The 25,920-nt window shown below is 45.3% G+C and overlaps 13 protein-coding genes across 13 annotated transcripts; 8 read left to right on the top strand and 5 right to left on the bottom strand.

Annotated features, from left to right (window-relative positions):
• Positions 1–344: 344 nt before the first annotated feature.
• On the top strand, positions 345–1,480 carry M431DRAFT_501965 (hypothetical protein; the record flags this gene model as incomplete). Its single annotated transcript, XM_024918078.1, has 2 exons — positions 345–930; positions 1,116–1,480. The coding sequence occupies 2 exons, from the start codon at positions 345–347 to the stop codon at positions 1,478–1,480; spliced, it is 951 nt and encodes a 316-aa protein (XP_024767208.1).
• A 269-nt stretch (positions 1,481–1,749) lies between these two features.
• M431DRAFT_536228 (hypothetical protein) lies at positions 1,750–2,247 on the top strand (the record flags this gene model as incomplete). The annotated part of the gene is made up of 2 exons (XM_024920986.1): positions 1,750–1,820; positions 1,953–2,247. The coding sequence occupies 2 exons, from the start codon at positions 1,750–1,752 to the stop codon at positions 2,245–2,247; spliced, it is 366 nt and encodes a 121-aa protein (XP_024767209.1).
• A 342-nt stretch (positions 2,248–2,589) lies between these two features.
• Positions 2,590–4,626, top strand: M431DRAFT_536229 (hypothetical protein; the record flags this gene model as incomplete). Its single annotated transcript, XM_024920987.1, has 1 exon — positions 2,590–4,626. Exon 1 carries the CDS (start codon positions 2,701–2,703, stop codon positions 4,624–4,626), a length of 1,926 nt encoding a protein of 641 aa, XP_024767210.1. The 5' UTR covers positions 2,590–2,700.
• Positions 4,627–4,676: 50 nt separating this feature from the next.
• M431DRAFT_551726 (hypothetical protein) lies at positions 4,677–6,868 on the bottom strand (the record flags this gene model as incomplete). The annotated part of the gene is made up of 4 exons (XM_024921349.1): positions 4,677–5,444; positions 5,493–5,744; positions 5,809–6,562; positions 6,654–6,868. Coding segments are annotated over 4 exons (1,989 nt in total), but the record flags the coding sequence as incomplete, so codon positions are not given.
• A 532-nt stretch (positions 6,869–7,400) lies between these two features.
• On the top strand, positions 7,401–8,410 carry M431DRAFT_501967 (hypothetical protein; the record flags this gene model as incomplete). The annotated part of the gene is made up of 5 exons (XM_024918079.1): positions 7,401–7,526; positions 7,615–7,687; positions 7,747–7,882; positions 7,981–8,208; positions 8,293–8,410. 5 exons carry the CDS (start codon positions 7,401–7,403, stop codon positions 8,408–8,410), a joined length of 681 nt encoding a protein of 226 aa, XP_024767212.1.
• Positions 8,411–8,790: 380 nt separating this feature from the next.
• M431DRAFT_129913 (hypothetical protein) lies at positions 8,791–9,280 on the bottom strand (the record flags this gene model as incomplete). The annotated part of the gene is made up of 1 exon (XM_024912431.1): positions 8,791–9,280. The coding sequence occupies one exon, from the start codon at positions 9,278–9,280 to the stop codon at positions 8,873–8,875; it is 408 nt and encodes a 135-aa protein (XP_024767213.1). The 3' UTR covers positions 8,791–8,872.
• A 1,049-nt stretch (positions 9,281–10,329) lies between these two features.
• On the top strand, positions 10,330–12,282 carry M431DRAFT_514341 (hypothetical protein). The gene has a single exon (XM_024920211.1). It carries the CDS (start codon positions 10,408–10,410, stop codon positions 12,193–12,195), a length of 1,788 nt encoding a protein of 595 aa, XP_024767214.1. The 5' UTR covers positions 10,330–10,407; the 3' UTR covers positions 12,196–12,282.
• A 1,147-nt stretch (positions 12,283–13,429) lies between these two features.
• On the top strand, positions 13,430–15,154 carry M431DRAFT_551729 (hypothetical protein; the record flags this gene model as incomplete). The annotated part of the gene is made up of 3 exons (XM_024921350.1): positions 13,430–13,552; positions 13,702–14,881; positions 14,964–15,154. The coding sequence occupies 3 exons, from the start codon at positions 13,430–13,432 to the stop codon at positions 15,152–15,154; spliced, it is 1,494 nt and encodes a 497-aa protein (XP_024767215.1).
• A 1,287-nt stretch (positions 15,155–16,441) lies between these two features.
• M431DRAFT_102087 (hypothetical protein) lies at positions 16,442–17,517 on the bottom strand (the record flags this gene model as incomplete). The annotated part of the gene is made up of 3 exons (XM_024911383.1): positions 16,442–17,063; positions 17,123–17,358; positions 17,416–17,517. 3 exons carry the CDS (start codon positions 17,515–17,517, stop codon positions 16,442–16,444), a joined length of 960 nt encoding a protein of 319 aa, XP_024767216.1.
• A 2,600-nt stretch (positions 17,518–20,117) lies between these two features.
• Positions 20,118–21,436, bottom strand: M431DRAFT_21954 (hypothetical protein; the record flags this gene model as incomplete). The annotated part of the gene is made up of 3 exons (XM_024913555.1): positions 21,018–21,436; positions 20,382–20,956; positions 20,118–20,316 (listed from the first exon to the last, which is right to left on the bottom strand). The coding sequence occupies exons 1-3, from the start codon at positions 21,081–21,083 to the stop codon at positions 20,118–20,120; spliced, it is 840 nt and encodes a 279-aa protein (XP_024767217.1). The 5' UTR covers positions 21,084–21,436.
• A 147-nt stretch (positions 21,437–21,583) lies between these two features.
• On the top strand, positions 21,584–22,639 carry M431DRAFT_514344 (hypothetical protein). The gene has a single exon (XM_024920212.1). The coding sequence runs from the start codon at positions 21,790–21,792 to the stop codon at positions 22,339–22,341; it is 552 nt and encodes a 183-aa protein (XP_024767218.1). The 5' UTR covers positions 21,584–21,789; the 3' UTR covers positions 22,342–22,639.
• Positions 22,640–23,137: 498 nt separating this feature from the next.
• Positions 23,138–23,677, top strand: M431DRAFT_488517 (hypothetical protein; the record flags this gene model as incomplete). Its single annotated transcript, XM_024916566.1, has 3 exons — positions 23,138–23,194; positions 23,238–23,403; positions 23,532–23,677. The coding sequence occupies 3 exons, from the start codon at positions 23,138–23,140 to the stop codon at positions 23,675–23,677; spliced, it is 369 nt and encodes a 122-aa protein (XP_024767219.1).
• Positions 23,678–24,243: 566 nt separating this feature from the next.
• M431DRAFT_526093 (hypothetical protein) lies at positions 24,244–25,811 on the bottom strand (the record flags this gene model as incomplete). The annotated part of the gene is made up of 2 exons (XM_024920664.1): positions 24,244–25,470; positions 25,533–25,811. 2 exons carry the CDS (start codon positions 25,809–25,811, stop codon positions 24,244–24,246), a joined length of 1,506 nt encoding a protein of 501 aa, XP_024767220.1.
• Positions 25,812–25,920: the final 109 nt, after the last annotated feature.

Raw genomic sequence — 25,920 nt, forward strand, 5'->3', positions numbered from 1 at the left:
GGAAATATTATAACGTATCTTTTTGATTACTTCGGTAAAACTAATGGGTCGGGCTATTAATACCGCTACTGTAGGCCGAAATTACCGTCCCTTGTATGGAAAATACCCACCTTTCCCAATGCACAGACAAAACACCTCTTTCAGAATATGCGAAAAGCAGTAGGGTATGGATAGAAACGTAATAGCTATCATATAAGAAGTGTATATAATGTTAGTACTAGATATTTATTCAGTTTCAGACTGCTCAAGCAATATATATACATGTATGTATATGTATACAACAGAAGCAACAGCCAGTGAATTCGTTATATCATCCCCTTTTCTAACTTGCGAACCTTGACATTATGCTAAAGCCGCTGTTTGTTTTGAGCCTTTTGCGAGCAGCGCTAGCATGTTCAAGTCCATCACCTCAAGTAATCGGACCTCCGGGAGAGGTGAATCCTACATACAACCCGATTCCAGATTTTGCAATTGGGCTCCCTCTTAATACCGATGGATATCGTGTTGAGAGCTTTGGCAAGGGAGCTTACATGATTACCAACAATTATTATCAGGCAATGGCTTTGGTTTCAACGGAAGGCGTCATCATGATTGATGCACCGCCATCTATTGGACGAAACTTGCTATATGCAGTTGGCAACATCACTCACCTCCCTATTACACACCAAGTATATAGTCATTCTCACGCTGATCACAATGGAGCCTCATTTCTGTACGGCAACATCACCCGAATCGGCCATCGACTGACTCACGAATATCTCGCATTAGCTAACGACCCTTATCGCCTATTACCTGATAAGACATTTTCGGACAAAATGACGTTAACCGTTGGCAATCAGACGCTTCATCTCGAGAATAGAGGCCCTAACCATTCTCCTGATAACTCATATATATATGCCCCAGCACAAAAAGTGTTGGTACTTATTGATAGTGAGTGACCCCTGTAACATTACTGCCTACGCCGCGTATAATCCTTGAGACTCTTTCTAATAGGCACTCGGTAGTCATATTTCCAAAATGGTCCCCATATCTCTTCCTGGGGAAGACTGAGGATACTCCTGGCTATATGCTAGCACACAAGTATGCCTTGGAGTACGATTTTGAGCATTTGGTAGCTGGCCACTTAACCCTATCTGGCACTCGACAAGACGTTGAGGATAGTTACGGTTACGTATCTGATCTCTACAAGACTTGTCGCGAGGCCTATCTGTTGGGAATTTCCACGGCAAACGGAACCAACAATCTCACAGCCTCAGCTCTCCAAGCCGAGGCGTTAGCTGCCAATCCCAACAACCCATATGCCGCACTTTCGATTGTTATGAATGCATTTTCCAATTATTGTAACGAGGTTACTAACAAAAAATGGGCCAAGAAGTTAGCAGGGACAGACATGTATGGGTGGAGCCATGCATATACTATCATTGACGCATTAAGGATTGAGCAAGACGTCAAAGGATCATATGCAGTCGCTGTTAACTAAGAGATAGAGTTAGCAAAAAGCATATTAGGATATCGAGCAAACGTTAGAGCAACAAGAACCCAAAAGGGGAAACTCTCACGTAAGCTACGCTCATTTATACTAAATTTGACGAGATATACATACATACATATATATTATGCACTTCTATAAATATGACCTCTTTATGTATATATATATGATTTATCATACTGGCGGCATATTGCAATCATTGGAAAGCATTATGGCGGCCCAGCTTCGTTAGGACATAGCAGAAGCTGTCATTGGCCCGCATGGTTGAGGGTATTGGCTATCCTGCTTTTGGTGATGGTCAGAATAAGCATGCCGCTAAAAAGGTCCCAAGGTCTAGCAGCAAGAGCACAAGTAGCGCACCATCGGGGCATCCATCAACGAGCACTTTCTGCAGTTCACATACTATTTAGGCCCCAGTGACTGTTTTCATCAGCTACATCTTAACCTACACTGTCTATCGCAGGTCTCCAAAGTATTATGCCATGCCTGTCTCGTCCATCCGTGAATGCCCTCCCTCTTTCGTTGGAGTGGAGCATGCCGTCGAGCCGTTGGTAAAACTAGGGCATCTCAGCTGCCCAGCCTTCCACGTCGCAGCCCCTCAGTCCCGGCCTATGGACTTTCTCCCAGATCGCGCAGGCCAGGATTCAGAGGGGCCACATCCCGGCCCTGGTGCAGAGCCTCGGCCATACAAAGTTTGTGCGGCAAGGTGGCGATACTGGAGACTTTATGGACCGTCACAGGTCGATCAAATACCCTAATTCTGATGTCGCCGGCCTCCCAGCCAAGGATCGGTGAACGATAACGAGCATTCGTTGGGAACCATTGGTACAGGCAGATCCACATGAAAAGGGCCCCCAAACGGGTCGGGCTGACTGACAGGCATAGGGGACTCAGATGAGTTCAAGCCTGAGAAACTCGTCACGGAAGCAGGGCACGGAATGACCCCAGTCAATACCAAGACCATAAGGGCTTCTCCTACGTACATTTGTACAATACGAATGTTGATTTAGTGCTGACATTTTAGGCTATATCAGGTCGTAGCAGGGTATACGCTCTATGTTATATCTCTCACTGCATTATTGAACAGATCCATGAGATGTTTGAGATATGACAGCGATATTTGGACAGGCTCAACTACCTGACTTTTTCGACAGTTGACGCCGACTCTCATAACGTGTATATCCAAGTTGCTTATCACTAGAACAGGCAAAATGGAGGCCAAAACGACCAGTCAGTATTCGCTGGCAAACGCAATCTCTGTCCGCGACGCAGGATTGGCGCTAGTCTGTCTAGCTGGACACAGAGTCTCGCTCCTCATTGCGCGCACCGCCATGAAGCGATTTATGCCAACAACATACGGTCAGCTGAAGCAAGATCAAGGGAGCCGATTTCCAGCCTACTTTGTCTTCATTGTTGGCATCGTATGGACCACAATGAGCGCTCCAATCTGCCTTGGAGCCTTCGTGTTCACCCCGGCAGACACAGATCAGACAGGAGTTCACTCCCGAATGTCCGCAATGGAGAAGATTTGTCTGAGCTCGCGTGGTGCGCTATGGATATCAGAGCTGCCACTTTTGAGCTACTCATCTGAGTACCTTGTTCACCATATCTTGTCGCTTAGCTCTCTTGCCATCATTCTTTTCAACAGCCTTCCCCGCCGGCCCCTGTATTTGATCTACGCCGGTCTAATCACAGAGATTTTGTCGGATACAGTTGCGTTGTTCAAGTTCAGAGGAAAAACCCATAAAAACTCGAGACTGTACGCACATCTTACGGTCATTAACGCATTATCTCTCCTGATTGTCCGGGCATTACCCGCGATAATGGTTACTCTATCCGTGTTGATGCCAGTGAAAAGAATCAGTGAGCTGAACTACATTGCCAGTGTTGTTTTCTACTGTGTCTGGTTGATACGGCTAGCGTTTAAGCAACTCTCCATGCAAGGAGTTGTTCAGCTTGTCTTGGTCAGGCCCGGTTATATTCGCATTGGTCAGAGATCGCGGATAACCCTGTACCGCCTGATGCTCAGCGTTTCCATAATGGCGGCTCAGGTGGTTACGGCGGCTGTGTATTGCTCACAGCGCGATGTGCTACTATCGGGCATAGAGACTCATGATTTAATTATAGCTGGCGTTGGGACCGTCATGGCCGGATTATTCGGAGCCAAAGCCATTAATTCTCTGATGCTAGCAATCGATGGTTCTGCATCGAAAGCGCTGGATTCTTATCCTCTCGCTCAAAGGACGTCTCCAAACTCAGATTCTGTTTGTACTTCACTTGCTAGGACCTTTGACCCCGATAGCTGCACGGTCAGTTTCTGCAAAATGTTTGGCGTGCCATTCCTGGATACTATATCTTTGAACGGCATATCTATTCAAGGAAGCATACTGTTCTCAGCTTTGTGGGTTTCGCAGATCCATCATATTGCACCAACCGTTGCTCGAGACGTGTTGCTTCCTTCTATGGCCCTGGCGCTGTTGCTTGGTGAAGCCATTGGGCGTGTCGGGTGCTACTTTGGCGGCTGTTGCGGTGCCAGACTTGACCAGAATCGTGTGGATAAGATTCCCTCTGTGCAAATCTTAACGTCGGTGCTTAATATGATCGCGTTCTTTGGACTGGTAACCGCTCTCAACTGCGGGCTCATGAGCTTGCCGGAGATGGGATGTACTGCAATGGCTGTGAATGCAGCTATTCGGCTTGTGGTCGACCGCCTGAGATACGACGCCATGGATAAATCTGTAGGCTCTACAACAATTTTTGCCGGATGCCAGCTGTTCCTGTCTAGTTGGGCATACTTTTCAGCCAGACTAAGCTATGATCGGGAAGTGTCTTTCGCCTTTAAGGCTACAGCATATATGATGGGTACGAGCCTAATCTTCGCTATCTCTGGTCGAGCCCTCTGGCTTACGCTGGCTCAATCGCCGATCCGGACAAAACTATCATGGCTCCTAAAGCCTATTGTGCTTGTGTATCTTTTTAGCCTCACCATATTACTGCTTTCCATAGCTGATGCCAAGGATCAAAGCACGGCTGGGGGATCTATGCTTGTGAACGATACACAGTTGGGAGTTCTATCGTATCCGAGGTTTTTATTATCTATACTACTTACTGGTATAGTACCTATGCTAGTTAGCTAGATATAACAGTAGTATACACTAGTTGTTTCAGGTACAATCATTGATCTATTTCATGATGTATTAGATATTTGGCTATAATAGCTTGGAATACCAGTGTCCACCACATTGAAGTCAATGATTGAAGAAGACGAAGTCATCTGATCAAGTCGTCCATCCGGGATAATTTTATGTTGCCATAGAGATTCCACGATAGACACAAGCCGCTCCCACAGCTGTCGTGAGATGCCTGACGAATCTGCATAAGCTGTTGCAAGCTGCACTGCTCTTGTAATTATGTCGCTTGTCTTGTTTGATAGGAACTGTTGCCGCACGTCAGATGACGATATCGTCTCGATTTGGGTTTTATGCGTGGTGATCATGCATATTACAGAGATAGAGGAGGCTAGAAAGTGTCGGAATACGGGAAGCTGTTTCCTATATAAATCTGAAGATTCGTTAATATCGCAGAGAATCTCTATTGTATCGTAGGCTGTTTCGAGGTATGGTTCCGCGAATGAAGCGCTTATGGCAAGGTTGGGATTCGAGATGAACAGCTGTCGAAATAAGAGGTGCTGCAGTTGATTTGCGCGCAAGTGGAATAATGTGGGAATGACGCTGCGGGTTTTCCAAGAGATATTCGGATCATCTTGGATTCTAGGATGAATAAATTTCATGCCGTTTAACGAGCTGTCTCGCCATTGCTCTACCTCTGACGTGAGGAATCGAAAGGAATCCTCATCACTGCATATAGCGCCGGCTATCTTACGCTGAACACGATCCCAATGCATTGGACTTAACAGCCCGTACGAGAGCATTGCTTTCAAATGGATCGCACATTCCTATGAGGCGTTAGAAATGTGTTCTTCATTATTCATAGCGGTACTAACAGGGACTGGCAGGCGCTTATCAAAGTCTGACTCTTGGAAGTTTTGTGGAATCCCAAGGGCACAGCTCCATTGTCGGTCGAGCACCACAATAGTCCATATAGTGCTGGCAACTTTATCACGTTGAGATGGGACGTTGAAAAGCTGGTGGAAGATTTCCCAACGGTGAATGCCAAGTTCTATGACCATCCGACCAGCGATACCGCACAGTCGCCATGCCAACCGAATATCATCACTAAAGTAGTGGTAGATGCTCTATTAACGTTAGATGTACCCTTGAATAAGTGCCCAATATGGACAATGAATATTTGCAACAAACCGCTAATAGTACCAGTACAACATCTCGTATCTGAAGTTTCCGGGCCGTTATGTTTGTCTGAATCGCGCTCTGTGCACTTTCGTAGAATACTTGGGCTATCTTAGATATTCCAGTAGTTTCAGCCGTAAGAGCAATTGAACAAACCAGATTCAATAATAGCATGCTGTCATTATCGACGTGCGAAGAATTGCCTCGCCTTAATCCTAGATCAATTCCTCCATAATCATGTAGCCTCCCAGCTTCTTCGCCAAGAGATTGCAGGTCTAGTATCGGATAGAAATTTCCAATAACTTCTTGATATACCTGTAAAAGTCGAAATGTGTCTGCCTTGCTTAACAATCTGTGAACTGGCACAGTGCATGGAGTGTCCAATGGTTGGTGGAAGACATCGCCGCTTCCCCACGAGTCATTGTTGCTCAGCTCCTCCGTAACCGTTGTCATTTCATCGATACCAGAACAATTCTGGTGGTCGACTCCCGTTATAGATATGTCAGGCCGCTTACTCCGTCGTAGCATCACCTGCGCTATATTCAAGCCATACTCGGAGCTCGACGGCCCATGGAACTGTAGATCAGACAGATTTATCCTATCATTTTCGGCGAGTGACATGGCTTGCAGTTGGGGTATGAAGGATGATTCGGTCTTGGAAACGTGATGTTGTTGCTGTGAAAGAGGCCTTGGGGTAGTCCGAGAAGTTTCATTTCTAACTTGGTAGTTTATATGTGCGGTAATGTTGTCGAGCTGTTTTTGCAAACTCTTTATTGAATTTTGTATACTTTGCACGTCCCTTTGTGAGGATTGTCAGCTACAGTTTTTCATAAGACTAATATGATGGAAAGATGTACTCTAAGTTAAGAGTTATGGTAGGCGTATATCCAGTTTTCGAGTTATTGGTATCATCTTGATCGTTACTAGACAATAACTGAGGGTGGCTAGGGTACCGACACTTGGCAGCTCGCTTCCAGCAATGTTGACAAGGTTGTTTACCGTTACAGCGACCCTTGCGTCGTTTACAGGCCTCACAAGCCTGCAGGACGTATCTTGCTCGACGTTTGCTTGGCTCATCAACGTGATGATGGTCTCCAGCCGTGTTTTAGAGCCATCCAAGGGTAAAGTCGCTTCCAGCTCCGCCATTCTTATCATATATTCCGTAGAAATAGATCAGAAGATGGAAAAGTGATGTGAAGATTCCTATCGGCGTTGATGTAAAAGTCTCAGAAACCGTCAGTGATCCAAATACAGCGTACGAATGTTCAACGGCACCTACGCGCGACCGGGGTTATCTACTCAAGTACTTACATTCACGGATAGCTTATGTTTGTTCCAAAGATTGACTTTGGCCCACGAAGTTGTGCCGCTAGTTTATTCTTTCGGAATTCCCTACGTATCTACGGAACTTCCGCGAGGCTCTCCACGAAGTCTTAATAGAGGTGCGCCCCACATTCAAGTTCACGGAACTTCCAATAACCCTTGTCTGGAAAGTTACAAGAGACAGCTAGTGCTCGTGGTAGCCCGAGCCATATATAAATTAAAAGTTTGAAGTAGAGATATCGCTAACCAATTCATCTTCATACACGTACACAGCGAAGGATATGGCTCTCAAATTAACAGGAACCCCCAAATCTTCATGTACCTTAAAAGTCCTTCTTACACTAGCGGAAAAGGGCATCTCCAACTATGAATTTATCGACATTGACCTGATGAAAGGGGAACAAAAGGCAGGCATATGGCTTCCGTTACATGTGCCTTACATGTGCCTGTTATCTTGATCCAAACACCGGGACTAATCGTCACCTCGTGTTCTAGGTGCCGAGTCATCTCGCCAAACAACTATTCGGTGTCGTGCTGATTCTCGAAGACGGCGAGATATCTCTATATGGTGATATACACAAAACTTCATTTGAAGCGGAAGGGAATAAATGCTGATGCACGCTATAGAATCCCGTGCTATTTGTCGCTATCTGGCAAGGAAATACGACAACGTCGGTACTCCTTTACTCCCTGACTTGTCTAATCTCACGAAGATGGGCTATTTTGAACAATGGGCGAGCGTGGAAATGGCAATTTTGATGCTGTTGCTCGCCCACTGCAGTGGGAAATAATTTTCAAACCGTAAGTGCCTGATCCAAAGGTATTTCTCTAGTTATTAATGACACGTAATACTACTACTAGTATCACTGGAGAGCCGAAGAATGAGGAGCTGGTCCACAGCCTCCTAGCAACGCTTGCACAGAAGCTAGATGTTTACGACGGAGCCATCCTTGCTAAACAAAAGTACATGGCGGGAGACACATTCACTCTAGTAGACATATTTTACATGCCTCTGATGTCATACATGTTCCGCATGGGCTTTGGACACATGATTACCGACCGTGCCAATGTGAAGGCGTGGGGGAGAGTGTATCAAGCAAAGACTCCTGGAAGCGGTTTGGCGTGGGTGCAACAGTGTAACTGGAATCATTTTTAGCATATTAACATTTGCAGTTATAAAAACAACTTTCCCTTCAATGCTATAAGATTAACTAAACTTGACTTCCTTCTGCCTTCACGTATCAAAATATTTGCATTGAAACCCGTAAGACTTGAACACTGCAACAATTGATTCTTAGAAGAATAAAAGTCTTTGATAATATAGTGTAGAACAAGGAAAATATCTTTAGCAGTAACATCATTTCCGAGCTCACTTGGTCAGTTATTTGTCATTTATTGCAAGAACGGCCAATCTTGCAACCAATACATTTATCTCTATTCTATTCTGTCACTTACTGCAAGGGAGCATTAATTAGCGGCATCTGAAGAAAGAATGCGTCCTTTTACCTTTTTTCATCCTAGACGGCTAAGCAAAATGACTTGCCATTACAGTTACAACCCTGTTGTATTATTATACTACCATAGGATGAATTAAACTGGGTGTGATCTCAGGTACTGATTCAGATTGATAACTAAAGTTATAAATAGTATAACAATCAGCTTGTCTAGTCTAGAAGACTTCTACAAGAATCTCGATGGCATCGATGAACGGACTACTTTACGTAACGTATTCTAGGTTTCCAAGGCCCATGACCTAATTATCCTGGGAGCAACGCCATGCTTCCACTTGTACCTCCAACCGAGCTCCAGGAATGGCCAATTGTGCGACCCCGATGGCAGTCCACGTCGGCTTGAAATTGTATCTTCGCAGCCACCCAGCGGTAATCAAACCAGCACTCTCTTCAATATCGATATGGTAACTGATGACTTTGAAGACATCTGTGGGTTTTGCGCTCGCAGCTGCAAGAGCTGCTTCTATGTGGTCCAGGATTGTCTCGACCTGTTGCTCTAGGGTTGGTGCAAGAGTCACGGTCGCGTCCACTCCCAACATTCCAGAAAGAGCAACAGCTCCGTTGGCCAGTTTGGCCACCTGCGAATAGTTGAATGTTTCTGCCATCTTCTTCCCGGCATCGTGATTGAAAAAGGTAATTGAAGAAGACATTGTGTATAGAGTTTGTATTTTGGATTATAGATAGATGCTCGATGGTCGTGGTAAACAATCCTAGTACAGAAATTTTAAATGTGTAACTGCAACTAACTTCCGTTATATATACGAAACCTACTATCTCTATCAAATCCGATAAAGACTAAACTCCTACTCACGGAACTTCCGACCTATGTCAGGAGTGTTACTGATCTAGCACTGGCGAGAGAGGATTGTAGTACCCGACGACTAGTTCAAACTGCATTGAGATTATTAACTTTAGTAATGCGATGGTGAACATGCTTTGGAATACCTTCTTCAAAAGACTAATTTGCTGGCATAGCCAAAGAGTGACAATTACAAATGACATAATGATATTTACGTGATGAGTGATTATATTACACTTCCTATGCTGAATAAAGATTCCGATGGAACAAATGCGCCTTCGGTTGGGATGTACATGATGCGACTAAAGCCAGACCGGTTTAAACACCCCTGATAAATCTGACAGATCCCGCGTTGGCCCACATTTTGCGGAAATTCCAGCACGGAAATTCCACGTTGTCACGAAAAGTGTCGTTAATACATTACTCATTAAAGAGCTATCTCTTACTCATGAATATTCATGCTCTTATTGCTCGGTATTCCTGTCATAGTAGCAAGACTGCGCTTGAAGAATTGACAGCAATGAGGCTTACAACAGCGCCCCTCCCCCCCAGTTCTCTTTAGGTCTACAATAGATACGATGGATTCACAATCATGACGATCTTTGTAGAAACTATTGCTGCTAATTTAGAATCGACCAAGAATTTGCCTCAAGATGATAGCCAACATTGCCATTGCAGTTTTTAAATCTTCCAGACCGATTCAATGTTTCACCTTCACCATGTTTTGTGGAGCATACACGGGGAGTTGGCTGGTTTTGAGGCCCCCCTAGTAGGTAGTAAATAATTATCAATCCAGCCCTTCAAGGGACTTCCCTCCGGGCAAATGAAAATCCGTATTTGGATAACGTAAAGGCGCTTCCCATCGCCTACTACACCTTGACAATAACATGAAGCGACAACCTCATTTTCAAGACCGTTATTCCCCAAACAATTACGTCCACTCCCAGTTCAATTTCCTTTGCATCCCTCTAGCAGCCCATGTACAGCAAGCTCCGCTCGTTTGACGGCTGTTGGACCTGCCGAGTCCGACGCAAGAAGTGTGCCGAAAACCGCCCCGTCTGTGACACTTGTCAAGCACTACAAATTACATGTTATTACGAAGAGGAAAAACCACCATGGATGGACGGTGGAGTGAGGCAGATGAACATGATGGAAGAGATAAAAGCACAGATAAAACTTTCCGCCACCCAGAAGCGTAAACGCAAGCACCTCCAGATACTTCAGGCCGAGGCTAGCAATCTTGGCCATATCGACACGGAGTCTCCTGCTACGGACGTCATAGATAAAACAGATACACTTATAGACTCCGATCCTTCTCCCGGCCATCTCGGCGTTGCCTTCACCTCTGGATTTAGCAACGATAGTAGCTCGGTGCTGCAGGATTCTCCTATGCAGAGCAAGACGCCAATCGGTCAAGGGGAGGCTGATAAAGAGTTACATCTGCTTATGATATACCTCGACTATGTCTTCCCGTACCTCTTCCCGCATTACCGATCATCGATTCTCGCGGGCGGCCGAGGTTGGATATTGGAAATACTGCACACCAATAAGGCTGTGTACCATAGCGCGGTTTCCTTGTCAACGTCGTTCTATGCTATTGTTCTTAACAATGGCGACAGAGCCCACGATGAATGCACAATGCAAATGATACACAAATTTGAGAGCCAGATAGAACTTGGCCTCAAAGAGTTGCACAAGGAAGTAAATTATATCAACACCAACGCTCCAGGCTTTGACATGAATAGAGGGCTCGTGGTTATGCAGAGCATTCTTCAAATGATCTTTTTTGAAGTGGCGACATCTAACAAGGACAATTGGAAGTTGCATCTCAATGCAGCCATTGCAGTTTTCTTGCGGATTCTCCCCGACCCAAAGGAGTGGACCAAGACACTGAACAGCTTGTATACCCAAACCCACAAATGGCCGCCTCCGGAGTTTGGGTTAAGGCGACCGTGGACCACAAACCAAGCGGCGCTGCGATTCTTTACAGCCACGATTCTATACATCGACATTTTATCGAGTGTCACCTTGGGCAATTTGCCACAACTTGCCAGTTACCATGCAAGTATTGTCCCAGAATCCCTATCTTATGAGAAGAGCTTTGAAGCAATCCAAGCCGGCTATCTGTGCTTTGACGAGTTCTTTGGATTACGAAACTGGATCATGCAGGTCCTAGGTGATGTAGCATCTCTGGAAGAGTGGAAGCGCATGCAAAAGAAGAGCAATTCATTGCAGGTCAGCGAACTCGAGTCTCGTGGCAAAGTCCTATCGGACGTAATTAAAGCAGGTATTCAGTCTCTGGAGAGTCATTGCCAGCGGCAATACATTGCTCAGGATGTCACCACACTCCAAGTTGTCGATTCTTGGCCTGACGCAAATGCGAACCAGCAGCCCAAGCACGAAATGGTATGGTTGCTTGCTACGCTGAGCTACTTGAACGTAGTCGTACTGGGGTGGCAGCCTTCCCACCAAGAATTTCGTTGGTCGGTTGCGAAGGCAACGGACCTACTTTGTCGGGTTCCAAAAGGGCCTGGAATAAGGGCACTGGCATGGCCAATGTGCATATCTGGCTGCTTGTCCCCGCCTGAAGATGAGGCTATATATAGAGCACTAGTACGTCGGCTGGGGCCTTTAGAGATGTTTGGAACTATGAAGGAAGCTTTGTTAGTCATGGAAACAGTATGGTCGATGCGGACTGAAATTGATGAATCTTGGGATGTACCGAACTGTATGAATGTTCTAGGATATAGTGTGCTGCTGATATAAAAAGCTGACGTATGGTTGGCCTATTCTTTATATATTTTATGGAATTTATATAATAAAAGCCAACAAAAATATAGCAAAGCTTTTGGCAACCTATAAAACCGACTCCCTTACCGTTGCAATAGATACTGGAATCACCGGCAAAGGGGGAAATTCAGTGGCCTGTCTTTGGCAACAGGCTTGGCTAATCTTGCCTCTGCAACCTTGGACTGTAGTCCAAAATGAAAAGATGTCTAGCCACTGGCTTGGACTTACGCGATCCCGCACTGCGGGATAATACCGCAATTTCCGCTGCGGCACCAAATGGCCAGGCCAATCAGTAGCTTCACCGCCGACGCTACGGACGGTGGATCGGATCACGAACCCCACAAGGCGTAACATCGTGTTAGTGTCTTGGGAGTAAAGATATCAGAAACTTGAAAAGCAAGCTCACCACTTGGCTTTCAGTTTGGCGCGCTTAAGACGTGATAATCTTGCCAACTTAAGTAAACTTGTAGATTTAGAAAATTGTGATATTCTTTAACAAATCATTTATTTGGATTTAAGACCATTTCTCTCTACAGGTTGTTATGTGGAAGGTATTCCTATCCAACGACTCGACGCTTGTAGACCGACGCATGTTGGCACCAACTAGAATTAGAGAGTGGCACTCGGGAGTGAATACATCAAGTTTAAGTATGGTTAGATCAAAGTGTTTTACCCCATAGGACCTCCCATACAAGAGAGTCATTTAAAGTCTCAGTAAACAGGGAAAAGGGATGAGTTCACTGTCACAGATAAGTGATTCACCGAGACAAACGAGAACAGCCTACCTCATGTCCATAACATGTCAATAAGAATCCTTGGAGGTCAATTGTGCTACCGGGGCAATATCAACAACCCAGTGCTAGCACGTTGAGCAGGATCATTCTGTGGACCCTTGATCGCCATTTGCGGACTCAACTAGGCGGTGTTCATTCGCAAGGTAAAAATCTCCTATTCTGTCTACGCCATGCCCGCGCGGGTGCTGACAAACTTAATAGAGCCAAGAGCGAAATGATACTTACAGAATCAAGTAATCCTCCACCAAAAATCTCCCTTATCCACGATTCTAACATAAAAATGCCTCTTCCTGCCAGTATGATGGTATCTTTTGGTACTTGAATCTGTCATGCCGCTTTGTCTACCTCCAAACTCCGCACACACAAATACTCAATTCGGAATAAGACCTATCTACAATACGACCTTTGGTGCCATGATGGAGGACGAAAAAACTCTCGAAGAGGGGAACTCTGTCATTTCCAGTGAGAAGCATGGAACTAGCAAAAGCAACGTGGCTGGCGAGTTAGACGATCAGATCCTCGACGTTGAGACTCAAGGCGTAAGCACCCATTTCAGGCGCTGTGGCTTCGGATACTAACAGCTATTGCTGAACAGCGTGCCATGAGAGATAGCACCATAGAAGAGCCCATGAAAATGAGTGGAAGCGTTACTGACCAAGGCCTCCCAACCAGGCCACCTCAAAATAAGATAGAGGAGAAACCGACATCTCCCATAATCCCGACTTCAGATTTGGACAAAGATATAGTTGGCTGGGAGAGGGAAGATGACCCGGCCATGCCACTCAATTTCAAGAACAGCCAAAAGTGGCTAATAGTTTGTCTCCTCTCAATGATCACCTTCATGTCACCATTTGCCTCTTCTATTCTGGCTCCGGCAATCATCTTCATCGAGAAGGATCTGGAAGTCTCCAGCACTACCAAAGGGGCGATGCCTGTTAGCATCTTCCTCCTTGGCTATGCCGTTGGACCTCTATTTCTGTCGCCTCTATCCGAAATCTACGGCCGCAATATTGTTCTGTTGGTCTCGAACCTCTGGTTTTGTCTATGGTTTATCGGCTGCGCCTTAGCCCCTACTTTAGACACGCTTATATTTTTCCGCTTTATGACTGGAATCGGAGGATCGGCCTGCCAGACAATTGGCGGCGCCGTTATTAGTGACCTCTTTCCAGTCAGTGAAAGAGGGCGAGCCATGGCAGTATGGATGCTTGGCCCTCTTTTTGGACCGTCATGTGCCCCATTGATAGGAGGGTTTGTCTCTGAGACTATAGGGTGGCGTTGGGTGAACTGGATAACCTTCATTCCGGCAGCTATTATAGTTCTCATCTCAACGGCCATTAATCGTGAAACAAACCATCAAGTCCTTATCAGGCGCAAAACACAGAAATTACGACGGGAGCTTAACCGCCCACAACTTCGCAGCTGCTACGATAACCCAGACACCCCATTTCTGCCCACCTGGCAGATTCTTCTTGACGGATTTGTGAGACCGATGAAAATGCTTTTCCATTCGGCCATTATATTCAGCATCTCCTTATACATCGCTTTTGCATACGGTTGCTTATATCTTCTTTTTAATACCATTCCGGCGGTATTTCAGGGCAGCTATGGCTGGTCTATTGGTATCACTGGCTTAGTCTATTTAACGATGCTTATTGGGTATGCAGTAGGGCTTGGTATCTTCGCCGTGCTGTCAGACAAAACTGTTATACGCATGACTAAGGCTAATCATGGGGTTTTTGAGCCTGAGATGCGTCTAGCAGACTGTATTTTCTTTGCTTTTGTTTTACCTATTTCATTTTTCTGGTATGGATGGAGTGCAGACCAAGCTGTACATTGGATTGTTCCGATTATTGGAATTATTCCTTTTGGTATTGCCATTGTTGGGATTTGGCTTCCCGCCCAGGCATATATAATCGACGCTTACCCCTCAACATTCTGCAAGCGGCCTAGCTGCCTTCTCCGTTTTGCGTTGCATAGTCGCCGCTTTCCTCCCCCTTGCCGGACCTCAAATGTATGAATCACTGGGTGTCGGCTGGGGGACTTCTCTGCTAGGTTTCATTGCCTTGGCCTTAATCCCCATCCCAGCGTTGATATACAAGTTCGGGGGACGGCTGCGCCAGAGGTTTCCATTGACGCTGTGATGGTGCGGGGGATCAAAGAGACGCAGGTATCCTACGTTGATTTGCTGCCTTAATAAACCACTTTTGATAGCTCCGGCTGGAATTAGCAGCTTATACTAATACTATCAGATGTTAACATGTCATCATGGCGCTAATGTACCTCTTTTGAGAAGAGTTTTGGAACGACGGTGTGACCTAGGACTTCGGCGACGGACCGACTCCGGCGGGTCTAAGTCAGTCAATTACTACTTGTATTTACAGTCGCTTGTATCCTTTCTTTATTTCTCTCCTTACTCCAACTGATTACCCACTGTAACTGCGCTCATTAATACTAGCCTAAATAAGCAACATTTCTGATTTGAGGCAACGCCAAGCATGATATTGCGAAGGCGTCAATTACACTGGTTTCTCGTTTCCGCCTCCGCTGCCATATTTACCCGTTGGATATTAGGACATGAGGGATGTAGCTGTAACCAGTACTTTCACAACATGCGGCTCTGCAGCGCTGACCTTGACACATTACGGAATTACAGATAATAGCTGCAGCTTGCCAGCCAATAAGTACAAGAAAATCTTGATTGTCTGATATAGGCAGCTAGGTAAGGGACTTGATACAGTGGCAGAGACGCAGACTTTCTGCAGTTTCAAAGGTTGAAAATAAAACAGGACTCTGTTCCAGTCGTCCAAAACTGCAACGGAGCATTCGGGGAACAAGGAATCAATGGGATCCCTAACCCTAATCATAAGGCCGGTCTTGTAGTTAAGCAGTAGAACATGACCAAAGTTATCAGGAACCACTCATCGCCCGTGTATTATTAGAATTGAACAGCTAATGTAAAGCGTAAGTATATTTTGGAAACCCATGAAAGGTGTGCCTGACCTACCTTACAACCCTGATTTTGTATTATAGTGAGCAGTTGAGGCAGCCAGCAACAACAGCTTTGCTCGGAAGTATATATGGGGAAGGTAGAATTGGGCGCCTTTGAATCCGCAAATAGCCATGCCTCTGCAAGATCATGCCGCTGTATTAAAAGCACCATGCCGCTCTATCAATCTTTTAGCCGAATTCCGTTGTACAGCGGCCACCCAAGTATCCATATTCAATCTAAGTGACGCCGAAGCCAAGCGATTTCACATCAGAGATACTTTTTATTTCTAAATTAATTTAAATTGATGTCTCATTCAAGTGGATTCGATCTATTTCGCCTTGAGTAATAATTTAAACAGTAATTCTAAGTATTCTACTCATGGTGGATAATTCCAGTAAGGTGCCAGCACAAAAATCGACTCTATTTGGGCAGCGGCATGTTAGGCATTTTCAGCCCAGCCTTCTGTAATGATGTCTTCCACAGACTTCACGTGAATGTCTGGAAAAAGGTCATTTAACAATACGCCATTTGCTGGAACGTTGAAGTCGAACGCCCCGGTCTCCATGCCGATACCGAATCCAGCGAAACGCTGCTGGAGTAACTCTTTCGCAGTTTGCGAATACAAGCGCACATGGGACGGTAATTCGGTTATCTCCCCTTGCTGAAGTTTCTGCATGGTGTCATATTGCACTTTAAAGCTTCCACGAATAGATTCTGCTGTACCAAGGACCTCGTTCAAAGTTCGGCGATCACCAATCATCGTACTATGCTTATGCCATGTTCCATCGGGAAGGCCTATGGCAGCCACGACAAACTTGGCTACATCTCCAGAATATGTATAGACAGCAGGTACATTGCCGGACCCTGGGATACCCGCCATTTTGTGAGCGATGTCGATGGCGAATACCCAGGGTGTCATATAGGATTGGCATTTGGGCATCCCATAGTAATCCATGAACACGCCATGAGAGAAGAGAGTATACTCGAGGTGAGATTTCTCCAGCTCTGCGATTGCGGCATCTTTGTAACTGATTGAGACGGCAGCACCTGTTTTGGTCGATCTAGTCCAAACAACTCTTCAGCAAGATATCAAGGTCAGGCCTGGGAAAGCGGAACTTACGCTTCAAGTCGGGGGGTACCGAATTCACTGGGGGTAAACCTCTTTACAGACGGTGCAGCTTCGGCTGCGCGAATAAGGTTTATTTGAGCTTCGGATTGCTCTAAGCTTTTGATTACCATGGATGAGATCACCGTGTGGATTTGGTGATCGTTAAGTGTCCGAACGATAGCCTCTACATTAGTGTAGTCGACGGCTACCAGGGTTACTCCAGCAATAGTCGTGCGATGTATGTTGTGCTAGTTGCCATGAAGTATAAGTCTACTGCTGTGCAAAAAAAAAAGGATTGTGCATACCTCTCGTGTCAAAACGACGGTCTCGTGGTCGGAGTTTGCGAGCGCCTCCACAATGGTTCGCCCAAGGCCACCAGTGCCGCCTGCTACGGCAACTTTAACCATGGCAAAAGACGGTATCTTGACGGTTGTGGTAGATAGGAGGAAACAGATTGACTTAATTATATTTTGTTGCCGTTGTGCTTTAGTAGGAACTTTCAACCTGAGCTTCTAGACCTTTGAATACATATATATGCAACCCACGGCTATGTGGACTGCAAGGCTTATATAATGCCGCGCGGTAAAACTCCCACGGCTGAGGCGTGGCCAATCACTGTAGACACCGCCAGGCGGAGTGTCCTAAGCCTGGGTCCGGTATTCGAACAGAAACCCGAGATATCTTGGCAATTTGCAACGAATTAATTTAGTTTTATCTAGAGGCACGGGCCAAACGCATTAGCTACCACTCGCCTTAGATGTTACTAGTGGGAACTTATTACCCAGGTTACTTTAGACAAGGGATTTATAATACCAAGAGTAGTCCCGTATCTGGTCACGATAAGCTATACTGCATGTAACAGTGGACAACGGATGGGTGTGTAGGCAGGTAGTGAAACGTATCATGACATGATGAAGATTGAACTTTAAGCCTGCCGTCGTTCATGTAGGGTACTTGGCCGTGAAGCACGGCACCAAGGGGTCCAGATGGCTTAGACAAGGTGGAAATGCTGAAGCCAGACGCTTCGCCTAGAATGCTAGCTAGTCCCTCCAAGTATCCTTCTCGTGCCTCGTCTATTTCTGAGCGGCGGGAGTGCGACAAAGTCCTGTCGATGTCATTCCGATATTCTGTCACATCGACAAGAGATTGTGTATGCACTCTCAACAATGTGTCAAACCAGTCAACATCTGGGCGGTCAAAAATTGTTGGATGGAAGGCTCATCTCTTGGAAACTCTTTTACTGCCTTTCTCGAACCATTTCTTGGGATTTGTCTTCCCCATTGTTGGCTTCTTCTTCCTCCATCTCTTCGGCCTCTTAAGCCTCCACATCTATGTCTTCTTCTTCTTCTTCTTCTTCGTAGCCTCATCTTCCCGCTTGGATTCGGGGTACATGTATTCAATAGCGGCTTCGGTATCTCTGGTCCCGTACATAAGAAGAACGGTCTGCATATGTTTCCCTATCTTAGTCTTGCCCAACGATAAGACCATAGTCTAATCGAGTAATTCTATTAGACCCTATAGTGTACCGGTGTTATAGCATAAGGGGTTATTTTTAATTAATTTAATAATTACTATATCTTAGTTAAATAGTTTAGGTATATTATAGTATATTATTTACCTTTAGGGAAATAGTATATATATTAATTAACTAAGGATTATTATAATAGAGTTTAGTTCTTACTTAGGTACAAAGCTTATTAATTTTATATTTTATATATATTAATTAACGGAGGAAAATTTAATATAGTATAGTAATAAAGTTCTATGATTAGGTAGTGTAGTATAGTAAGATAATTGCTGTAATATAAAGAAATTATTATTAATCTTATATACTCTATGTTATATAACCTTGTTCTTCTCGTCTTGATATAAACGTAATAATATAGGAATAATACTGTAGAATTTTTAAGAAATGTTAAATTATGCTGAATCTTAAGATAAATAAGTTTATAGTCCTTAGTAAGCTACTTTACTATATATAATATAAGTTATGTAACATTAAGCCGCAAAATAAATAGTTTAACTTCCCGACGCAATAGCCCACCAAATTCCAAGTTAATTAACAGAACTAAAAGAAAAAAATTATTAACGGATAATTAACCTGAATACTTGATCTTGTGCTCCTCGGATCAGGTATGTTAGAGCTATGGCAGATCTTCTGCTTTCAGCGCGTAGTTGGAAGCTAGTTGGAGTCAGCTCGCCTTATCGGTTCATTGCGCGCCATAAAGAGCTCAAAACGCGTCAATTACGCAGATATGACTATAAGAGAGCCTTATATAAGGATCCAGCCGTGGTAAGCGGGTAGTTCTCCCTTCTGCGCAATACAATCGCGAAATATAGCATTACAGATGGGAACAGTTACAACTTTGACGAGACTGGCTTCCAAATGGGCGTTATATCTACTGGAATGGTGGTCATAAGCTCAGAAAGGGCCTCAAATGCAAAATTAGTGCAGCCTAGCAATCAAGAATGGGTTGCGGTTATCCAAGGCTTTGGTGCAATTGGGTTTTGCCTGCCGCCATTCATCGTGCTTAGCGGCCAATATCACCTCTCAGCATGGCATGAGAATAGCCCTCTAACACCCGACCGGGTGATCGCAGCATCCTAAAATGGGTGGAATACAAATGGAACTGGACTATAATGGATTCAGCATTCAACAAATATACTTGGCCTCGTACAATTGAGAGAACACGGCTCCTTGTGCTGGATGGCCATGAAAGTCATCAATCTCTCAACTTGGACGCCTTCTGCAAGGAAAAGCATATCGTTCCTCTCTACTGTACCGGTACATGCCCCCTCACATATCTTACATGCTAAAACCTCTTGATATTGGCTGTTTCAGCCCGCTATGCGTATGGTCGGGAGATTGAGAGGAAGATGAGGGCAGGTACAACCAATGTTCAAAAGAGGACTTCTTTCAGCTTTTTTCGAGGCATTCAAGAAGGGAATAACCAAGGGAAACATCCTAGGAGGGAGACTATTATATCCGTCTCTAAAGGGCTTCATGTTAACCTTCCATAGAAATGATCTCACTCTGTTCAGTCGAGACACTCCTCTGTAAGATCCACTCCGCCAAATCCTCAGAGAACTCTTCCAGGCAAAGATCCATATGCAGCTGATGATACGCTCCTTCGTATGACTTAACCGTCTTGTCCTTCGTCTCCTGCCTATCCAACCACTCCACGGCAGAATCATAGCTGCACGACCTATCGCAGGTCCCGTGCATGAGAGAACGCTCTGCACATGTCTCCCCATCTTAGTCTTGCCCGACGATAAGGCCATGGTCCGATCGAGCAATCCTGCGAGACCCTCCAGTGTGCCGGTGTTGTGGCGTAGGGGGTCATTCCTGATTGATTCGACAATTGCCGTATCTCGGCTGAACAGTTCAGGTGCCACATAGTGTATCATCTGCTTCTGGGGAAACAGCATGCATGCCAATCGACCAGCGATCACCGCGATAGAATTTGGTTCCTGCTGAGGCAGAAAGCCCACTAAAGGGGCTTCTAGGATCCAGCCGCGGATCTGCAATACTAGATTCTTGTACTGTGGCTCGGCCGCAAGTGTGAGAATCGTACCTCCACCGGCAGAGTGGCCCATCACAAAGATGGGTAATTCAGACGGCAACTTATCCCCAATGAAAGCAGCCACATCGGCGAGCACCCGCGTCGTCCCGCCCGTAAGACCCTTCTCGGATGATCTCGTCACACTGCGACCCCAGCCACGCTGGTCCCATGCAAAAATCTGGATACCATGAGCCGCAAGCCTGGAGAAGAGCTCGTTGTAGCAGTTGATGTGGTCGCTGAAACCATGGACTAATATTAGCTTGGCCACAACTGCGCCAGTTGGCTATAGGCAAGTCAGCCTCTACCGATCCAAGAGCTCCCGGAATGCTCTGTGCCAAACGTACCGCCCAAGTCTTGGAATAGAAGCTATCATCGTCAATCTGGAACGTTCCCTCAGTCGTAATTGCCATGGTATAAGGTATTGCTGAACGAATAGAACCAGAGGCCACCGCACGCAATCGCCAATGTAATTGAATGATAATTGAGGGAGGGAGCAAAGGATAGTGGGAGAGAATGGGTATTATAATATCGACCGAAACCCGATCACAACTGAAATAGCTGACAAAGGTGCTCCTGAGTCTGAGACTGTAAGAAACTGATACCCTGCGGCAGTTTAGCTCTCCTAGCTCTTCTAGCCTCCTCGTGTAAGGTATGTCGTGCAGTGCATGGTTGTAAACGTAGCTCTAATGTCCTAGGCGTTGATAGTCCAGAGGATGCCCCCACATAAGAATCCTAAGCTATTTTTCTTCTTGGTTGAATATGCAGCCACCGCTTCGGGGTTTGGTTCTTTTGTGCCGAACGCAAAACGGCCAGGTAGCTACATAGTCTTTGTGAGCCCCAACGTGAGTCACGCATTGCAAAATTCCTCACCCGCCTGCAGGCGCTAATCGGGTATTTTCGGATGCGCAAGGACATGACCCTTGTTCCAAAGGTTCTATTTACTTTTCTCCCTGGCCATGTTGGTAGGCTCATCACTTCATCCTTTCTTCTCTGCAGCCTATCTGCTAAATAATGCTTCGGCTTGCAGCAGCGCAGACTCGACCGCGCTGCCATTCGCAACGTTATTGTACCCCAGTCTTACTTTCGTTGCATACTTGCCCAGCGCGAGGAACGCGAATGCCGTCATCATCCGTTCACGCCGTTCGTTTCCCAAGTGAAAGCAAGTTGGCATCGTTATACAAATCAGCTTATTTTGTTGACGCATATGCTGTGTCACTCCCAATACCTAAGTCAGGAGCATACACACCAGATGTCCTCGCACGGGCCTTTTTTTGCGAGCCACCTGCCTGGTTCTCACTGTTGATGCGGATTAGAGATCGAGTTATGGCAACCTTTGGCGTGAAGCGCTCTACGGAAATACAAGCAGCAGCAGAGAAAAGGGGCATCGACACTATTGCAGTGTTCCCTATCCTCTCGCGCACAGACAGTGAGATTATTGTGGGAGAATTTGACAGCCATCTCGACTTTCAAACTTCAATTCTGATAAGGGAACACCAAGATTTTGTAATGGATTACATGGAAAGCAATAGCGAAGCTAGGGAGATGGTCGTAACTACAGTAGTCCATTGCCATGGGCTTTTTGGGAAGGTCTATATCGCAATCATTAAAGCCTTCCATGTCATGATTGTCAAGTACAGTTTGAGGAGAGTACCAGGTAGGATACGTTAGATGGTTGTTAACTTAAAACTTAAGTGAACATCTTGACTCCTGTCAAAGCTCAAGGAAGGGAATGCAGAGGCCAAAAGCTCTCATCATATGGAAAGAACTTCGGCAGTAAATTATTACCATCACTTGATTACGATATCTTAGCTTCTAGATAGCGCTGTGACTATTGCACAAGGATCTTGTACGCACTTCGTGCGCCTCTTTCACGCTTTAAGGAATGCCGAGGCAACCGAGCTAAGGGCTGCGGGTTCATAGACGTGAGCAATAGCTGCGCGGTTTTCTTGTTTATTGTAGATTACACACACCTGTATCCATGTTATTCATGATCACGACGAGGTAGGGCAGCCCGCCAACCCTCGTTGAAAATTGTATGATGCACAGAATACCGCATGAGCCCCTTCGAAGCCTCCATACATGACATACCAAGTGTTTGCCTTCTGAGCCAACTGTAAAAAAAAAACCCCAACAACTGTGGTAATTCATCATCATGCAGCATTTGGCAGTAATCTTGATTAATTGCTTTGAGCGATTTGACTAGCGAAAACGCAATACGCATCTCGACCCCAATGCGGTCAGAGCTATTTCTGACCCGTTCCAAAGTCCTCCGGCTTATTCCGAGCATGGATCTACTACATAGTTCATATTCATTCTAATTTGCCACAATCCAAAGAAGCCAAGGTCGTTCTTATAAAAGTTTTGGGGCTGCTGGTAAGCATACTTATATAAAGGATATCAGACAAAATATTTAATCTCTCGAAACCAAAAAGCAAACCAAAAACATCATTGGAATAAACTAGATATGGCAGACCTGTTCGTAACAGTTCTCTTCGTACCCTATCCAGGCAAAACAGAACGAGTAAGTTGACTTGTTGGAAAGCTGCTGATGCGAATGGTGGTAGTTTACGGGCTTTCCAAACTATTTCAAGGTCAAAACTCTTCTGGAGACCATCTCCAGACAAGTCGAAGAGACTCTGGATTCGATCCTGCAGTTCCAGCTTTTTGAGGAGATATGCCTGAACGAAGAACATTTCAACGAAACAAGCAAGATCATCGTGCACATTGAATGTAAGCCAAGTGATCCCTTTCCAAAAGTTTCCATGTTGTCTTGTTGCTCCCTTAAAAATATGGAGTCTTTGCATGTTAATTTAACACAAAACTTTGCACTTGTATAATAACGAGCTGTGAATAAATAGGCAAAGATAAGGAAGCAATTGATCAATACCATGCCTTAAGCAGCTTTAGGAATTTCTGGAACGCTATTTCTGAAGAGAATCTTCTTGTTGTTCCTGTAGACGCAAACATTTGTAAACATTTTGGAGGGTTTGCTGCTAGGAATTAAGACGCATATTCCCTTAAAAACTCCAATGTGTTGCGTTGGAGTAAGAGGAAGTAAATATAAAATATTCAGCTCAATTTCAATCACGGTTCTAGAACAAAGGCCTAGGCAATTAAGTTGCAGGCACAAATTGAGCACATGGGCGCTCTACAAGCTTCATCTCTAAAATCAAAAACATATGGCTATCAGTACAGTACCGGTAGTCACAGTAGCTCTTACAACGCAAAAAAACAAGAGAAAAAGGTACTTTAGAGGAACTTTTAGTTAAGAAAGAACTGGATTGAGTAGATTTTATTCTATGGATTGCATAGCTCTGCCCGTTCTGACGATTTGCGGCGTCAGCTAGGTCGTACAACCAGCTGCCTTTCCTCCTGAACAGGTTTAACCTTCGCTTGGCTCGCTAGACCACTTTAACTTCAAGTGTTCATAATCCTCAGCTCCCAAAATACTGAATTGAAAAGCTACGAAAGTGTGCAGCTAGATTTCGCGGGACGGGCGGAGACTCCGAGGGACCGAAGCCCCGAAATTAAATGTCCGATGCCACCCGATGAAGTGGGAACGGCAGGTCCTTAAATAGGTATCCTGCCTGATCGCCACTTATGCCCAAATAGCATTATAATCCAGACGCATGGGCTAAATATCACCCAAACCCCTGCAATGAACACACCCATCCAACCCAAGCCGATTCTGTTAATCATCGGAGTGGCGATGGCCACCGCGCCGGCACTTATTAAGCAACGGAAGAGGTTATTCGCTGCAACAGCTGTAGCAGGCGTATCTGAGTTGATATCTACTACCAACACGTTCAAGCCGTTTAGAGCCCCGGTGAAAAACATGCCAATAAAAAAGAGGGTTATCTCGATACCAGCCAGGGAAGATTTACTCTCCATAGTCCAACCGTAGGCCAATACGACGCCGCAGGCCAGGTAGATAAGAGGTAAAGATACTTCTAACCGGGCCCGTTCCACGTTCAGCATACTCATGTCTTGCTGACGATTAATCGTAAATTCGTAACCCGCTTTATCAGCATGCCTTTTGAAGTTGCGATCGATCAAATACCCCACTGTCCACCTGGTAATTATGCTGCCTACGCCTATTGGAAGGTAACAAAGGCCAATAATGACTGGACTGTACCCAAATCGAACAGAAAGCTCATTGGAGAGTGTTGTGAGAACGGAAAAATATCCAGCATACATGAGCGAGCCAAATCCAAGCAGCATCCCAGACTCTCTGTGAAGAAGAATCTTGAGTGCAGCAAATGGATTAGGTCTTTTCTTTCTGGCTGCCGGCTTTTCCAAACTACTTCCAATTGGATTCCTTCGATGCTGAATATAAGCCAGAAGAGACATGTTCCACCAGGGGCTGGGAATGCTGCCATTACCAACAACAGAACGGCATGTCTCGGGTAAAAAAACGAAAATCAACAAGAAAAGCACACCGGACAAAATTGCAAGAAACCAGAATAGAGCTTTCCAGCCCAAATTCTCTGAGATTAGACCACCTACAACGGGGCCAATAGCTGGGCCTAGAGTCACGCCCATCCCAGCGTATCCGATAAATTTGCCTCTTTCCGCACGGGTGGCCAGGTCGGCTACAGTGGCGGAGCCAAGAGCAATAGTAGCCGAGCTTCCACACGATTGGAGGCATCGAAGAACCAATAAACCCACGTAGGTATTATTGAGAGCCAGTCCAATGTTGGCTGCCAGATATATAATGCCGCAGATAATATAGGCAGGCCGACGACCGTAAGTATCAGAAAAAGTTCCAATGAAAGATGGCGCAATGCCTTGAAATATCTGCAAATGAATGCAATCAGCAACTTAATCAAAAAATCATGGGGCGACGATAGGAAACCAACCTGATAAGTCGTGATAGTAAGATTGATCAAAGATGGTGAAACATTTAGGTCGCGACTAATCAGGGGAATGGCTGGCAAATAGACCGCTGAAGAAAGTGGAGAAATAATGGCCATGAAGGAGACAGATATTATAAGAAATTTTTTTGTTCTTTGACTGTAAATAGAATATGGACCTTCTGCACGTTGACTGTCTCGAGGATTATCAGTCTCGGTCTGAAGTTTCTCATTGGTAGCTGGTTTAGTCAAGTTATTCGTTTCTGCTCGTGTGAGATCGTGCATGTTTGTCGAGGGTTTGCACGCGTGAACTGAGTTATCGTTCTTTTCATTTTTAAGGATATTATTGAGATCCATGGTTTCTGAGCAAATGAAGCTTTAACAGAGGGTACAA

This window comes from Trichoderma harzianum (assembly GCF_003025095.1).
Source record: "Trichoderma harzianum CBS 226.95 unplaced genomic scaffold M431scaffold_42, whole genome shotgun sequence".
NCBI lineage: Eukaryota > Fungi > Ascomycota > Sordariomycetes > Hypocreales > Hypocreaceae > Trichoderma > Trichoderma harzianum.

What these genes read in the sequence shown, in the direction of transcription:
- M431DRAFT_514341 (XM_024920211.1), top strand. Translation starts at nt 10,408, where the DNA reads ATGTACAGCAAGCTCCGCTCGTTTGACGGCTGTTGGACCTGCCGAGTC.
- M431DRAFT_514344 (XM_024920212.1), top strand. Translation starts at nt 21,790, where the DNA reads ATGCCGTCATCATCCGTTCACGCCGTTCGTTTCCCAAGTGAAAGCAAG.